General features: G+C 44.2%; 1 protein-coding gene across 5 annotated transcripts in view; it reads left to right on the top strand.

Moving 5' to 3' along the window:
- Positions 1-15,611, top strand: part of DNAAF1 (dynein axonemal assembly factor 1) — a 34,195-nt gene that overhangs the window by 1,849 nt on the left and 16,735 nt on the right. Inside the window, exons 2-4 of one of the 5 annotated variants that reach the window (XM_037877780.2) lie at positions 7,748-7,897; positions 8,352-8,486; positions 8,977-9,112. In XM_037877780.2, coding sequence (XP_037733708.1) covers positions 7,756-7,897; positions 8,352-8,486; positions 8,977-9,112 — 413 coding nt within the window. In that variant the 5' untranslated portion in view covers positions 7,748-7,755. Of the gene's footprint in view, positions 1-7,740; positions 7,898-8,351; positions 8,487-8,973; positions 9,113-15,611 lie in introns of those variants that run through there. The other 4 variants (XM_037877779.2, XM_007053973.4, XM_043526234.1 and 1 more) reach the window with 4 other exon arrangements.

The following is a 15,611-nucleotide window of genomic DNA, read 5'->3' as shown; positions in this document are numbered from 1 at the left end:
CACTTCCCCTGTCTCTACTGGAAATACCTCGTCTGGTGCACCCCAGGACTGTATTGGCCTTTTTCCACGGCTGCATCACACTGATAGCTCATAGTCATCCTTTGATCAACCAATACACCTGTCATAAAAACAAAGGGAAGGGTAACCACCTTTCTGTATACAGTGCTATAAAATCCCTCCTGGCCAGAGGCAAAACCCTTTCACCTGTAAAGGTTTAAGAAGCTAAGATAACCTCGCTGGCACCTGACCAAAATGACCAATGAGGAGACAAGATACTTTCAAATCGGGAGGGGAGGGGAACAAAGGGTCTGTCTGTGTGAGGCTTTTGCCGGGAACAGATCAGGAATGCAGTCTCAGAAACTCTGTTAAGTCAGTAAATAATCTAGCTAGAAATGTGTTAGATTTCCTTTTGTTAAATGGCTGGTAAAATAAGCTGTGCTGAATGGAATGTATATTCCTGTTTTTGTGTCTTTTTGTAACTTAAGGTTTTGCCTAGAGGGATTCTCTGTGTTTTGAATCTGATTACCCTGTAAGGTATTTACCATCCTGACTTTACAGAGGTGATTCTCTTACCTTTTCTTTAATTAAAATTCTTCTTTTAAGAACCTGATTGATTTTTCATTGTTCTTAAGATCCAAGGGTTTGGGTCTGTGTTCACCTGTACAAATTGGTGAGGATTTTTATCAAGCCTTCCCCAGGAAAGGGGGTGTAGGGCTAGGGGGGATATTTTGGGGGAAGACGTCTCCAAGTGGGCTTTTTCCCTCTTCTTTGTTTAAACGTGCTTGGTGGTGGCAGCATAGGGTTCAAGGACAAGGCAAAGTTTCTACCTTGGGGAAGTTTTTAACCTAAGCTGGTAAGAATAAGCTTAGGGGGTCTTTCATGCAGGTCCCCACATCTGTACCCTAGAGTTCAGAGTGGGGAAGGAACCTTGACAACACCCAAGTCTCTCTCTTCCTCTGTCACTTACAACTGATAAATCTCCAGCTTATAGCAAAAATTCTTCGTGTTAGTTCTTAAATTTCATTCCATTTATATTACTTGCAGTTTAGAAGGTCATCCAGATGTTCTTGTACGATATTCTGGTCCTTCTCCATATTGGCAATACTCCCAACTTTGTGTCATTTGCAAACTTTATTAACACACGCCCACTTTTTGTGCTAAGGTCAGTAATAAAAATGTTAAATGAGGAACTCCACTAGTAACCTCCCTGCATTCTGACAGTTCACCTTTCAGTATGACCTGTTGCAGTCTCCCCTTTAATCAGTTCCTTATCCACCTTTCAGTTCTCATATTAATCCCCATCTTCTCCAGTTTAACTAATAATTTCCCCTGTGTAACTGTATCAAATGCCTTACTGACATCCAGGTAGATTAGATCTACTGCATTTCTTTGTTTAAAAAAAATTAGTTATCTTCTCAAAGAAAGATATTAGTAATTTTGTTACTACCTCTTGAAAACAACAATTGAAACAATTGTAGAAAAATCTACAATTACTTACTGTCATTTAGGCAACTTACTTTTTGCATTTCACTGAGCTTGGAAGAGGTCATTTAACTTTAGGAAACGGCTTAACAGCCCTTTCTTATCTTAATCCCCTGTTAATCAATCTGTTTATAAACAAAATTCTGACTCCCTGCTTCAGGGCACAAGCTGGGAGCAGTCTCCTATCTCCTCTGCAGAACTTGTTATATTGCACACTCAGGCTGCCTTGCCCCACCCAAAATCTGCCCATGGTGACACCCCCATGTGTGGATGAAAGCTGTTCATGTGATACCCCCATATAGAAAGGAGGGTTTGGTACCCTCACCCAAAGGGCAGGGAATTTGTGTGACACCCCATATGGGAAGCAGGAGATTAGGTGATACACCCCACAAGGGAGGGAGATGGATGGAACCCCCACAGAGTAGAGGATCTGTGGGGGACACCCCCATGAGGCAGGGATATGTATTAGATTAGTGTGAGTGAGATTCATATGATGCGCCCAGCTGCTATTAGGGTACGTCTACACGACGAAATTAGGTTGAATTTATAGAAGTCGTTTTTGTAGAAAGCGGTTTTATACAGTTGATTGTGTGTGTCCCCACACAAGTGCTCTAAGTGCATGTAGTCGGCGGAGTGCGTCCACAGTACAGAGGCAACCATCGACTTCCGGAGCGTTGCACTGTGGGTGGCTATCCCACAGTTCCCGCAGTCTCCGCCGCCCATTTGAATTTTGGGTAGAAATCCCAGTGCCTGATGGGGCTAAAACATTGTCGCGGGTGGTTCTGGGTACATATCATCAGGCCCCCGTTCCCTCCTTCCCTCCATGAAAGCAAGGGCAGACAATCGTTTTGCGCCGTTTTTCTTGAGTTACCTGTGCAGACGCCATACCACGGCAAGCATGGAGCCCACTCAGCTAACTGTCACCGTATGTCTCCTGGGTGCTGGCAGACGTGGTACTGCATTGCTACACAGCAGCAGTTAATTGCCTTTTGGCAGCAGACAGTGCAGTATGACTGGTAGCCGTCATCGACGTAGTCCTGGGTGCTCTTTTAATCGGGCGCCTGGACAAACATGGGAGTGACTCAGCCAGGTCATTTCCCTTGTTTCGTCTCATGGCGATTCAATCCTACCGGCAGTGCGCTGTATTTTAACCTCCAGCCAGCAGAAGATGATGGCTAGTCGTCATACTGCACCGTCTTCTGCCGAGCACCCAGGAGATGATGACGGATAGCGGTCGTACTGCACAGTCTGCTGCCAGCAAGATGTATAAAGATAGATGAAGTGGCTCAAAACAAGAAATAGACCAGATTTGTTTTGTATTCATTTTCTCCTCCCTCCCTCCCTCTGAAATCAGCGGCCTGCTAAACCCAGTTTTGAGTTCTATCCTTGAGGTTTTGAGTTCTATCCTTGAGGGGGCCATGCAGTGTCTCGCAAAGCCACCCCCTTTGTTGATTTCAATTCCCTGTAAGCCATGTCGTCAGTCTCCCCTCCCTCTGTCAGGGCAACGGCAGACAATTGTTCCGCGCCTTTTTTCTGTGCAGACACCATACCACGGCAAGCATGGAGCCCGCTCAGATCACTTTGACAATTAGGAGCACATTAAACACCACGTGCATTATCCAGCAGTATATGCAGCACCAGAACGTGGCAAAGCGATACCGGGCGAGTAGGCGACCTCACCACGGTAACGTGAGTGATGAGACATGGACACAGACGTCTCGCAAAGCAGGGGCCCTGGCAATGTGGGCATCATGGTGCTAATGGGGTAGGTTCACGTGGTGGAACGCCGATTCTGGGCTCAGGAAACAAGCACAGACTGGTGGGACCGCATAGTGTTGCGGGTCTGGGACAATTCCCAGTGGCTGCAAAACTTTCGCATGCATAAGGGCACTTTCATGGAACTTTGACTTGCTTTCCCCTGCCCTGAGGTGCAAGAATACCAAGATGAGAGCAGCCCTCACAGTTGAGAGGTGAGTGGCAATAGCCCTGTGGAAGCTTGCAATGCCAGACAGCTACCGGTCAGTTGGGAATCAATTTGGAGTGGGCAAATCTACTGTTGGGGCTGCTGTGAGGCAAGTAGCCCACGCAATCAAAGATCTGCTGATATCAAGGGTAGTGACCCTGGGAAATGCGCAGGTCATAGTGGATGGCTTTGCTGCAACGGGATTCCCTAACTGTGGTGGGGCCATAGACAGAACCCATATCCCTATCTTGGCACCGGAGCACCAAGCCAGCGAGTACATAAACCGCAAGGGGTACTTTTCAATAGTGCTGCAAGCTCTGGTGGATCACAAGGGACGTTTCACCAACATCAACGTGGGATGGCCAGGAAAGGTACATGACGCTCGCATCTTCAGGAACTCTGGTCTGTTTCAAAAGCTGCAAGAAGGGACTTTATTCCCAGACCAGAAAATAACCGTTGGGGATGTTGAAATGCCTGTATATATCCTTGGGGACCCAGCCTACCCCTTAATGCCCTGGCTCATGAAGCCATACACAGGCAGCCTGGACAGTAGTCAGGAGCTGTTCAACTCTAGGCTGAGCAAGTGCAGAATGGTGGTAGAATGTGCATTTGGATGTTTAAAAGCGCACTGGTGCAGTTTACTGACTCGCTTAGACCTCAGCAAAACCAATATTCCCACTGTTATTACTGCTTGCTGTGTGCTCCATAATATCTGTGAGAGTAAGGGGGAAGGCGTTTGTGGCGGGGTGGGAGGTTGAGGCAAATCGCCTGGCTGCTGGTTTCGCACAGCCAGACACCAGGGTGGTTAGAAGAGCACAGGAGGGCGCGGTGTGCATCAGAGAAGCTTTGAAAACCAGTTTCATGACTGGACTGGCTATGGTGTGAAAGTTGTTTGTTTCTCCATGATGAAACCCACCGCCCCTTGGTTCACTCTACCACCCTCCCCGCCTCCCTTCGATCACCGCTTGCAGAGGCAATAAAGTCATTGTTGCTTCACATTCATGCATTCTTTATTAATTCATCACACAAATAGCGGGATAACTACCAAGGTAGCCCAGGAGGGGTGGTGGAGGAGAGAAGGACAAAGCCACACAGTACTTTAAAAGTTTAAAAAAAGTTAACTTATTGAATGCCAGCCTTCTGTTGCTTGGGCAGTCCTCTGGGGTGGAGTGGCTGGAGGCCTCCCCACCATGTTCTTGGGCATCTGGGTGAGGAGGCTATGGAACTTGGGGAGGAGGGTGGTTGGTTACACAGGGGCTGTAGCGGCAGTCTGTGCTCTATTGGTTTGATCCTCCAGCAGCCTCAGCATTGAATCCTGCCTCCTCTCATCACGCTGCCGCCACATTTGAGCTTTAGCCCTCTCTTCAGCCTGCCACCTCTCCTCCTGGTCATATTGTGCTTTCCTGCACTCTGACAATGTCTGCCTCCACGCATTTGTCGGTGCTGTGTCAGTGTGGGAGGACAGCATGAGCTCAGAACATTTCATCACGAGTTTGTTTTTTTCACCTTCTAATCTTCACTAGCCTCTGGGAAGAAGAAGATCCTGTGATCATTGAAACACATGCAGCTGGTGGAGAAAAAAAGAAAAGAGGCAGTGGTATTTAAAAAGACATTTTCTAGAACAATGGCTACACTCGTTAACAGTAAGGTTTACTGTTAACATTACATACACAGCACATGTGCTTTCGTTCCAAGGTCGCATTTTGCCTCCTCCCCACCACGTGGCTAGCCCCTCACCCCCCCCCGGCTAACAGCGGGGAACATTTCTGTTCAGCCACAGGCAAACAGCCCAGCAGGAACGGGCACCTCTGAATATCCCCCTAAGAAAAGCACCCTATTTCAAACTAGGTGACCATGAATGATATCACTCTGAGGATAACAGAGATAAAGAACGGATGTTGTTTGAATGCCAGCAAACATACACTGCAATGCTTTGTTCTACAATGATTCCTGAGTATGTGCTACTGGCCTGGTGTGGTAAAGTGTCCTACCATGGTGGATGGAATAAGGCTGCCCTCCCCAGAAACCTTTTGCAAAGGCTTTGGGAGTATATCCAGGAGATCTGCAAATGCCAGGGCAAATCAATCATTAAAAACATGCTTGCTTTTAAACCATGTATAGTATTTTAAAAGGTACACTCACCAGAGGTCTCTTCTCCACCTGGTGGGTCCGGGAGGCAGGCTTGGGTGGGTCCGGGGGGGACTGCTTTCAGGTCCAGGGTGAGAAACAGTTCCTGGCTGTCGGGAAAACCGATTTCTCTGCTTGCTTTGAGCTATCTTCCTCGTCCCGAAAACCTGCTTCTGTGTTGCCTCCATCTCCATTGAAGGAGTCAAACAACACGGCTGGGGTAGTGGTGGCTGAACCCCCTAAAATGGCATGCAGCTCATCATAGAAGTGTCATGTTTGGGGCTCTGACCTGGAGCTGCCGTTTGCCTCTCTGGTAGGCTTGCCTCAGCTCCTTAAGTTTCACACGGCATTGCTTTGGGTCCCTGTTACGGCCTCTGTCCTTCATGCCCTGGGAGATTTTGACAAATGTTTTGGCATTTTGAAAACTGGAACAGAGTTCTGATAGCACGGATTCCTCTCCCCATACAGCGATCAGATCCCGTACCTCCCGTTCGGTCCATGCTGGAGCTCTTTTGCGATTCTGGGACTCCATCATGGTCACCTCTGCTGATGAGTTCTGGCCAGCGTGGCAAGCTGCAGGTGACCATGCAAACAGGAAATTGAAATTCAAAAGTTTGTGGGCCTTTTCCTGTCTACCTGGCCAGTGCATCTGAGTTGAGAATGCTGTCCAGAGCGGTCACAATAGAGCACTCTGGGATAGCTCCCGGGAGGCCAATACTGTCTAATTGCGTCCACAGTACCCCAAGTTTGACCTGGCAAGGCCAATTTAAGCGGTAATCTACTTGTCAGAGGTGGATTAAGGAAATCGATTTTAAGAGCCCTTTAAGTTGAAAAAAAGGGCTTCATCGTGTGGACGGGTGCAGGTTTTCATCGATTTAAAGCTGCTAAGTTCGACCTAAACTCCTAGTGTAGACCAGGGCTCAGAAATAAGAATATTAATTTCAGGTTCAAAATGACCCAGCAGCCTCTATGCAGGACTCAGACCCATAGTAGTTCACATCTTCTGATACTGGACAAACGTTACAAGCTCAGAGCTGTGTATGGTTTCCAAGCTTCATATCACCACTGTCTATTTTATGCAGCACTCATCACCATATCTAAGCATAATAATTCAGCCAAGTTTTGATCAAGAAGTCAAAATGAACCTGGCCTGGCATTTGTTATTTAATATTTGTGCTGTGGTAATGCGCACTGCCACCATTTTGCTGTGCATTCTGCAGATATAGAGGAAGGTATGGACCTGCACCAAAGAGTTTACAATCTAAAATGATGAAAGATAAATAGAGTGGGGAAAGGGATCCACATACAAGCAGTGGGTTAAATTGTCCCTGGCATTTACTTGGATACACAGAGGAGTAAGATTCCACCCTCTTACTTCCCCATGTGACTGAGTTCCTAGCAACTCAGCTTGTTATTCCAACTCAGTGGAAAGTTGGAGAGGGATAGAGAAGAGGGAGGAGCCTTTGGTTATTCCCCAGCCAGAGTAGCCACCTCAAGTACATAAGGGGCAGTCAATAACATCCTGAAAAGGGTTGAAGAAACTTAATTCCTCTCTTGCCCTAAGAGGAAGTATGTCTCTTTGAGGCACAATTCTTTCCTGTGCTCCTTTTGGGGTGGTACAGTTTATGCTCTGCCCTTTTCTCTGGGCAGAGCCTAAGGGCTCTATCTAGCATGAAGTGACCAGGGTGCTGACAGGCACACACTTTGATAGTTATGTATTGTATTTATGTTGATAGGCTTGGGAGTTTTGTTTTTTAAATATAACCTTACCATGATCTTGTGTGACTACCGTGTTTGTTTAACTTTTTTTTTTTGCTTTAAACCTCGCTTATTTACTCTGTTTTAGTGCTTGCTCTTTTTCATCCTTCTCTCAAAAAAAAGATATCAGGATGGTTTTCAGGAAAGATTTTGAAAATCCATTTTTTTTTTCATAATACGTTTTTTCAGTCTTGTTTTAGGTCTCAATTCTGCAATCAGGTCTTTGTCATTTTACCTTCCTGCCCACAAAGTCACAGACTCAAGTGTCTGCCCACATCAATCCAATTGCAGGACTGGAGTTTTGGTCCTTACTCATGAAATACTCCCATTGAAGCCACTGGAAATTTTGTATGAGTTTAAAAGTAATAGGATTGGCTAATAGGTCATGCCCTAACTTGTCGTCCATCTAAATGGCAGAGCTTAAAATGCGACCACCATATGGAGAGACTGGTCCAGAGAAGGGAATCAAGGAGGAATTTAATGAGCAAGATATGACAGAGGAGTCTCCAAGTGATTGCAGAAATGGAGATATCCAGACAAACAATGAAAACAGTCTTGTAAAAACAGGTAATTGAAAGGAAAAGCTACATTAACACTTGACCATAGCGTTTTCTGTTAGAAAGAATTTAGTGATCATGTGGCTACTTAATTTTTGTTTTCTTAAGAAGGTGATGTTTTACCAATTGAACTCTTAATGTCCAGCGCTGCCCTTACTCACATGGATACAACTTGCACTGGGCTATATCCTGCTCTGTTATGCTAGTGTAATTGGGATCAAAATATGATCCAATATGAGCTTGTTCCTGCTCCCACTGAACTCAGTGAGTTTTTCCCCTAACTGAGGCCAGAACAGGAACCTTAATGACCTTCCAGTTTTTACTGTGTAAATAATTCTGCCCTTATTTGTAATCGGACAGCTTCCATGAACTCCCAACTGGTGTAACCGAAAGCATAATTTAGCTCTGTATATTTAAATATTTGCTGAGGCCATCTTGTTTGTTTCTTTCTCTCTAAATGGCAGAACTACAGTCCCAACCACAAGATGTAGAGCCAGAGCCTGAAGAGGGAATCAAAGATGATGTGAATGTACAAAGGAAGTCAGAAGAGATTTTGAATGATTACAGCACTGGAGATACCATGATAGCTGTAAAAACAGGTAATTATATGGAAAAGCTACACTAACAACTAAGATGCCCTGTAATATGGGTGTACTATTATTTTAGTTTCTTTACATGCAAGGTTGTCAGTCCTATATGAATACCAAATCACCAGTAAATTAAGAGGATAGCTTTAATATGCAACAATCATATCATTGCAACAAGAAACTACAAGAGCTCTGCTACTAATGCTCCCATTGTTACCATTCATTTTTGGAGTCATAGATACTACCATATCAGAGTGTATCTAGAGGTAAGCAGTAAACAAAATATTGGAATATTCTTTGTCTGTGATTAATAGCTACTGCTTCTAAAAAAGCTGCAATTTCCTTTAAAAAAGTTAACAAGTTTTTTGGGACAGACTGCTTTTACTTGAACATTTTTATGGAAATTGACTTTAAAAAATAATATTTCTCTTTAGAAAGTAAACAATGTAAGTGTCACACTCATACTGTTATATGGCAATTTTTTTTCTTACATAACAAGAAGATACTAAATCTGAAGAGAAAACAGTGTACACTGTATCCAAAACATATCAACAGGATGAGCAGCAGTCAGGTGGTGATCATAAACCAGTGACCAATTCATCCAGTCACGAGGCAGAAGAAAACAAAGGTTGCCTTCGGTAATTTATTTTAATGTTATTAATGAGTGAAACTGTGGTTCCATTGAAGTCAATGGAAGTTTTGCCATTGACTTGAGTAGAGCCAGGATTTTGCTATCTGTGTTTATCTTAAATGATGCAGCAAAATGGTATATAAGATGAACCTGATGCCAATCAAGAAATCAAAAATTGTCCTTGACATTTCACAAAATTCATACTGCTTTTTGATGGCCGTAGTAGCAAATTGCATTTTGAATTCACCATGAAGGGTTATTTAATGGCTTCAGAGATAATTGCGCAAACTTAATGGAAGCGTTGTCTGTAGGATTGGACCCTTTCTCAGTACCACTGCAGACAATACACTGTTTAGCAACCTGAGTATGAATATTTCTAATGCAGAGAAAAATTTTAACAAAGAAAACATGTAGTAGGTGGCTCAATGGGGTGGGATGTAAATCTTCTCTTTTTCTTTAAGGATTCTGGTTCAAATCTGTCTTGAGTTAGTATAGATTTTTACCATCTGAAGGTTATACAGTGGCAAATGTGAAATGGGGTAGTTCTCAGTCCATTTCCCAGTGGACAAATGTGCATGTCACAAAATCTGCCACTGTAACTAGTACTAATTGGTAATCTTGTTGAAAGTTTCAGCAGACAGACCAATTACTGAATGGACATGATATATGAATTACAGTTGTTAATGTGTTAGTAGGAGATAATATGGAGGAACATTGCATTGCTGTTAGCTCTGACATACCTGTTCTGCTGCATTTTTTAAAGTCAAAGGAAAGAATCCAACTGACTTCATCAGGATGTGGATCAGGCTGTAGATACATACAAAGAAAAGGACTACTTGTGGCACCTTAGAGACTAACCAATTTATTTGAACATAAGCTTTCGTGAGCTACAGCTCACTTCATCAGATGCATACTGTGGAAAGTACAGAAGATCTTTTTATACACACAAACCATGAAATAATGGGTGTTTACCACTACAAAAGGTTTTCTCTCCCCCCACCCCACTCTCCTGCTGGTAATAGCTTATCTAAAGTGATCACTCTCCTTACAATGTGTATGATAATCAAGGCGGGCCATTTCCAGCACAAATCCAGGGTTTAACAAGAACGTCTGGGGGGGGGAGGTACGAAAAAACAAGGGGAAATAGGTTACCTTGCATAATGACTTAGCCACTCCCAGTCTCTATTCAAGCCTAAGTTAATTGTATCCAATTTGCAAATGAATTCCAATTCAACAGTCTCTCGCTGGAGTCTGGATCTGAAGTTTTTCTGTTGTAATATCGCAACTTTCAGGTCTGTAATCGCGTGACCAGAGAGATTGAAGTGTTCTCTGACTGGTTAAGGAATGTTATAATTCTTGACATCTGATTTGTGTCCATTTATTCTTTTACGTAGAGACTGTCCAGTTTGACCAATGTACATGGCAGAGGGGCATTGCTGGCACATGATGGCATATAGCACATTGGTGGATGTGCAGGTGAACGAGCCTCTGATAGTGTGGCTGATGTTATTAGGCCCTGTGATGGTGTCCCCTGAATAGATATGTGGGCACAGCTGGCAACGGCCTTTGTTGCAAGGATAGGTTCCTGGGTTAGTGGTTCTGTTGTGTGGTATGTGGTTGCTGGTGAGTATTTGCTTCAGGTTGGGGGGCTGTCTGTAGGCAAGGACTGGCCTGTCTCCCAAGATTTGTGAGAGAGTGTTGGGTCATCCTTCAGGATAGGTTGTAGATCCTTAATAATGCGTTGGAGGGGTTTTAGTTGGGGGCTGAAGGTGACGGCTAGTGGCGTTCTGTTATTTTCTTTGTTAGGCCTGTCCTGTAGTAGCTGTACTTTCCACAGTATGCATCCGATGAAGTGAGCTGTAGCTCACGAAAGCTTATGCTCAAATAAATTGGTTAGTCTCTAAGGTGCCACAAGTACTCCTTTTCTTTTTGCGAATACAGACTAACACGGCTGTTACTCTGAAACCTGTCATTATGCAAGGCACTGCATTTAGCCGTATGGAGTGGAAATCTATCAACTGCATGAAAAAACTTGTACAGATACAGACAGACATCATCTTCCTTTCCAAATGCAAACAGATGGACATCGTACCAAAAGGACTGAAGGTAAAAAATCCATTACAATCTACATACCACACAGACTATGCTGACAGCTTGTGCCACACGCTCTCAAAGAAACTGCGGAACCACCTGATCAACATCCTGGCTAGGCAGCAGTTCTGCGGAAAAGGACCTAGGGGTGACAGTGGACGAGAAGCTGGATATGAGTCAACAGTGTGCCCTTGTTGCCAAGAAGGCCAATGGCGTTTTGGGATGTATAAGTAGGGGCATAGCCAGCAGATCGAGGGACGTGATCGTTCCCCTCTATTCGACATTGCTGAGGCCTCATCTGGAGTACTGTGTCCAGTTTTGGGCCCCACACTACAAGAAGGATGTGGAGAAATTGGAGAGAGTCCAGCGAAGGGCAACAAAAATGATTAGGGGTCTGGAACACATGACTTATGAGGAGAGGCTGAGGGAACTGGGATTGTTTAGTCTGCAGAAGAGAAGAATGAGGGGGGATTTGATAGCTGCTTTCAACTACCTGAGAGGTGGTTCCAAAGAGGATGGTTCTAGACTATTCTCAGTGGTAGAAGATGACAGGACAAGGAGTAATGGTCTCAAGTTGCAGTGGGGGAGGTTTAGGTTGGATATTAGGAAACACTTTTTCACCAAAAGGGTGGTGAAACACTGGAATGCGTTACCTAGGGAGGTGGTAGACTCTCCTTCCTTAGAAGTTTTTAAGGTCAGGCTTGACAAAGCCCTGGCTGGGATGATTTAATTGGGGATTGGTCCTGCTTTGAGCAGGGGGTTGGACTAGATGACCTCCTGAGGTCCCTTCCAACCCTGATATTCTATGATTTTAAGATAAAGAATGAGCTCTCAAAAATGGATACTCTCATAAAAAACCACACAAACTTCCTCGTGGCTGGACTTTACTAAAACTAGGCAAGCCATTTACAACACACCTTTTTCTTTTGTAGAGAAGCAAAGTGACACTAAACTTTCTAAACTACTACATGCCACAAGGGGCCACAGCAATGGTTCCCTCAACCCACCCAGCAATATTGTTAACCTATCCAACTATACTCTTAGCCCAGCAGAAGCAGCTGTCCTATCTCGGCGCCTCTCCTTCTGCCCCTCCACCCCCACGAACATGATACAGTTCTGTGGTGACCTAGAATCCTATTTTCGACGTCTCCGACTCAAGGAATATTTCCAACACACCTCTGAACAACATACTAACCCACGGAGACCTCCCTACCAAGACTACAAAAAGAAGGATTCTAGGTGGACTCCTCCTGAAGGTCAAGACAGCAGACTGGACTTGTACATAGAGTGCTTTCGCCAACGTGCACGGGCTGAAATTGTGGAAAAGCAGCATCACTTGCCCCACAACCTCAGCCGTGCAGAACACAATGCCATCCACAGCCTCAGAAACAACTCTGACATCATAATCAAAAAGGCTGACAAAGGAAGTGCTGTTGTCATCATGAATAGGTCAGAATATGAACAAGAGGCTGCTCGGCAGCTCTCCAACACCACTTTCTACAAGCCATTACTCTCTGATTCCACTGAGAGTTACCAAAAGAAACTACAGCATTTGCTCAAGAAACTCCCTGAAAAAGCACAAGATCAAATCCGCACAGACACACCCCTGGAACCCTGACCTGGGATATTCTATCTACTACCCAAGATCCGTAAACCTGGAAATCCTGGACGCCCCATCATCTCAGGCATTGGCACCCTGACAGCAGGATTGTCTGGCTATGTAGACTCCCTCCTCAGGGCCTATGCTACCAGCACTCCCAGCTACCTTCAAGACACCACTGACTTCCTGAGGAAACTACAATCCATCGGTGATCTTCCTGATAACGCCATCCTGGCCACTATGGATGTAGAAGCCCTCTACACCAACATTCCACACAAAGATGGACTACAAGCCGTCAAGAACACTATCCCCGATAATGTCACGGCTAACCTGGTGGCTGAACTTTGTGACTTTGTCCTTACCCATAACTATTTTACATTTGGGGACAATGTATACCTTCAAATCAGCGGCACTGCTATGGATACCCGCATGGCCCCACAGTATGCCAACATTTTTATGGCTGACTTAGAACAATGCTTCCTCAGCTCTCGTCCCCTAACGCCCCTACTCTACTTGTGCTATATTGATGACATCATCTGGACCCATGGCAAAGAAGCCCTTGAGGAATTCCACCATGATTTCAACAATTTCCATCCCACCATCAACCTCAGCTTGGTCCAGTTCACACAAGAGATCCACTTCCTGGACACTCCAGTGCTAATAAACGATGGTCACGTAAACACCACCCTATACCGGAAACCTACTGACCGCTATTCCTACTTACATGCCTCCAGCTTTCACCCTGACCACACCACACGATCCATTGTCTACAGCCAAGCTCTGCGATACAACCGCATTTGCTCCAACCCCTCAGACAGAGACAAACACCTACAAGATCTCTGTCAAGCATTCTTACAACTACAATACCCACCTGCGGAAGTGAAGAAACAGATTGATAGAGCCAGAAGAGTTCCCAGAAGTCACCTACTACAGGACAGGCCTAACAAAGAAAATAACAGAACGCCATTAGCCGTCACCTTCAGCCCCCAACTAAAACCCTTCCAACGCATTATTAAGGATCTACAACCTATCCTGAAGGATGACCCAACACTCTCACAAATCTTGGGAGACAGGCCAGTCCTTTCCTACAGACAGCCCCCCAACCTGAAGCGAATACTCACCAGCAACCACATACCACACAACAGAACCACTAACCCAGGAACCTATCCTTGCAACAAAGGCCGTTGCCAGCTGTGCCCACATATCTATTCAGGGGACACCATCACAGGGCCTAATAACATCAGCCACACTATCAGAGGCTCGTTCACCTGCACATCCACCAATGTGCTATATGCCATCATGTGCCAGCAATGCCCCTCTGCCATGTACATTGGTCAAACTGGACAGTCTCTACGTAAAAGAATAAATGGACACAAATCAGATGTCAAGAATTATAACATTCCTAAACCAGTCAGAGAACACTTCAATCTCTCTGGTCACGCGATTACAGACCTGAAAGTTGCGATATTACAACAGAAAAACTTCAGATCCAGACTCCAGCGAGAGACTGTTGAATTGGAATTCATTTGCAAATTGGATACAATTAACTTAGGCTTGAATAGAGACTGGGAGTGGCTAAGTCATTATGCAAGGTAACCTATTTCCCCTTGTTTTTTCGTACCCCCCCCCCCCAGACGTTCTTGTTAAACCCTGGATTTGTGCTGGAAATGGCCCGCCTTGATTATCATACACATTGTAAGGAGAGTGATCACTTTAGATAAGCTATTACCAGCAGCAGCGTGGGGTGGGGGGAGAGAAAACCTTTCGTAGTGATAAACACCCATTTTTTCATGGTTTGTGTGTATAAAAAGATCTTCTGTACTTTCCACAGTATGCATCTGATGAAGTGAGCTGTAACTCATGAAAGCTTATGCTCAAGTAAATTGGTTAGTCTCTAAGGTGCCACAAGTACTCCTTTTCTTTTTGCGAATACAGACTAACATGGCTGTTACTCTGAAACCTAGATACATACAGAATTTCAGTCCCTTGGGTTACCAACCAACACCTTTCTGAAGAACTAAATTCATATGAAAAATCTTGGAAGGGAACATATACTTTATATAATGAGATTATTTTGTTTCCAAAGGAAGTAGCATATTTTATTGTGAGCCTATACATTGCCTGGAGGTGCCAAGAATTTAATTCAAGGGCTTCAAATAGTGTAGATTCATAGTGAAAAGCAATGAAATGTTACAAATAAGTAAAAAAAAACCAAACACTATGATCTATCATGCATAAAATAGTTAGCGTTTGCTACTAACACTAAAGAGTTATTTAGATGTAGAGGCTTTGCTTAATGTTTATAAGCCCCTTCAGTTTTTATTGAATCTTCAGTCCTTCTGGGATTATTCCAGCCATGTGATGTTTATAGGGACTTAGTTACATTCTGACAATTACCCATATATTATATTGCCTAATGAATTCAAGTGACCAGTCAGTTGTGTCAGCACTGTGTTTCTCAGAAATATTAAATTTCAAAGTAATAAGTAAAAATTTAAATACAGTTTCATTTGTTAAGGTCCTGATTCTACCAGTTTTCCTCAGCTTTACTGTGTTGCTTTGGGCCTGCCTTCCTGCCAAGAAAAATCTGACCATTTTAAGCCCCAATCCTGCAAAAATTTAAGCAATTGAGTAGTCCCATTCAATGTATAAAGTTAAGCACATGCTTAAGTCTTTGCAGGACTGGGGCTTTGAGGTTCAACCTGTGCATTTTTTGTATTAACAACAAGAATAGAGCGCGTTAAAACTGACATATAATTTTGTAATGTTTAATACTTGTTATAAACTAATCCCAACAAAACTAGATACAAGTTTG

The sequence above is a fragment of the Chelonia mydas genome, chromosome 12 (assembly GCF_015237465.2).
Source record: "Chelonia mydas isolate rCheMyd1 chromosome 12, rCheMyd1.pri.v2, whole genome shotgun sequence".
Lineage (NCBI taxonomy): Eukaryota > Metazoa > Chordata > Testudines > Cheloniidae > Chelonia > Chelonia mydas.
This window is presented reverse-complemented; position numbering and strand designations above follow the sequence as displayed.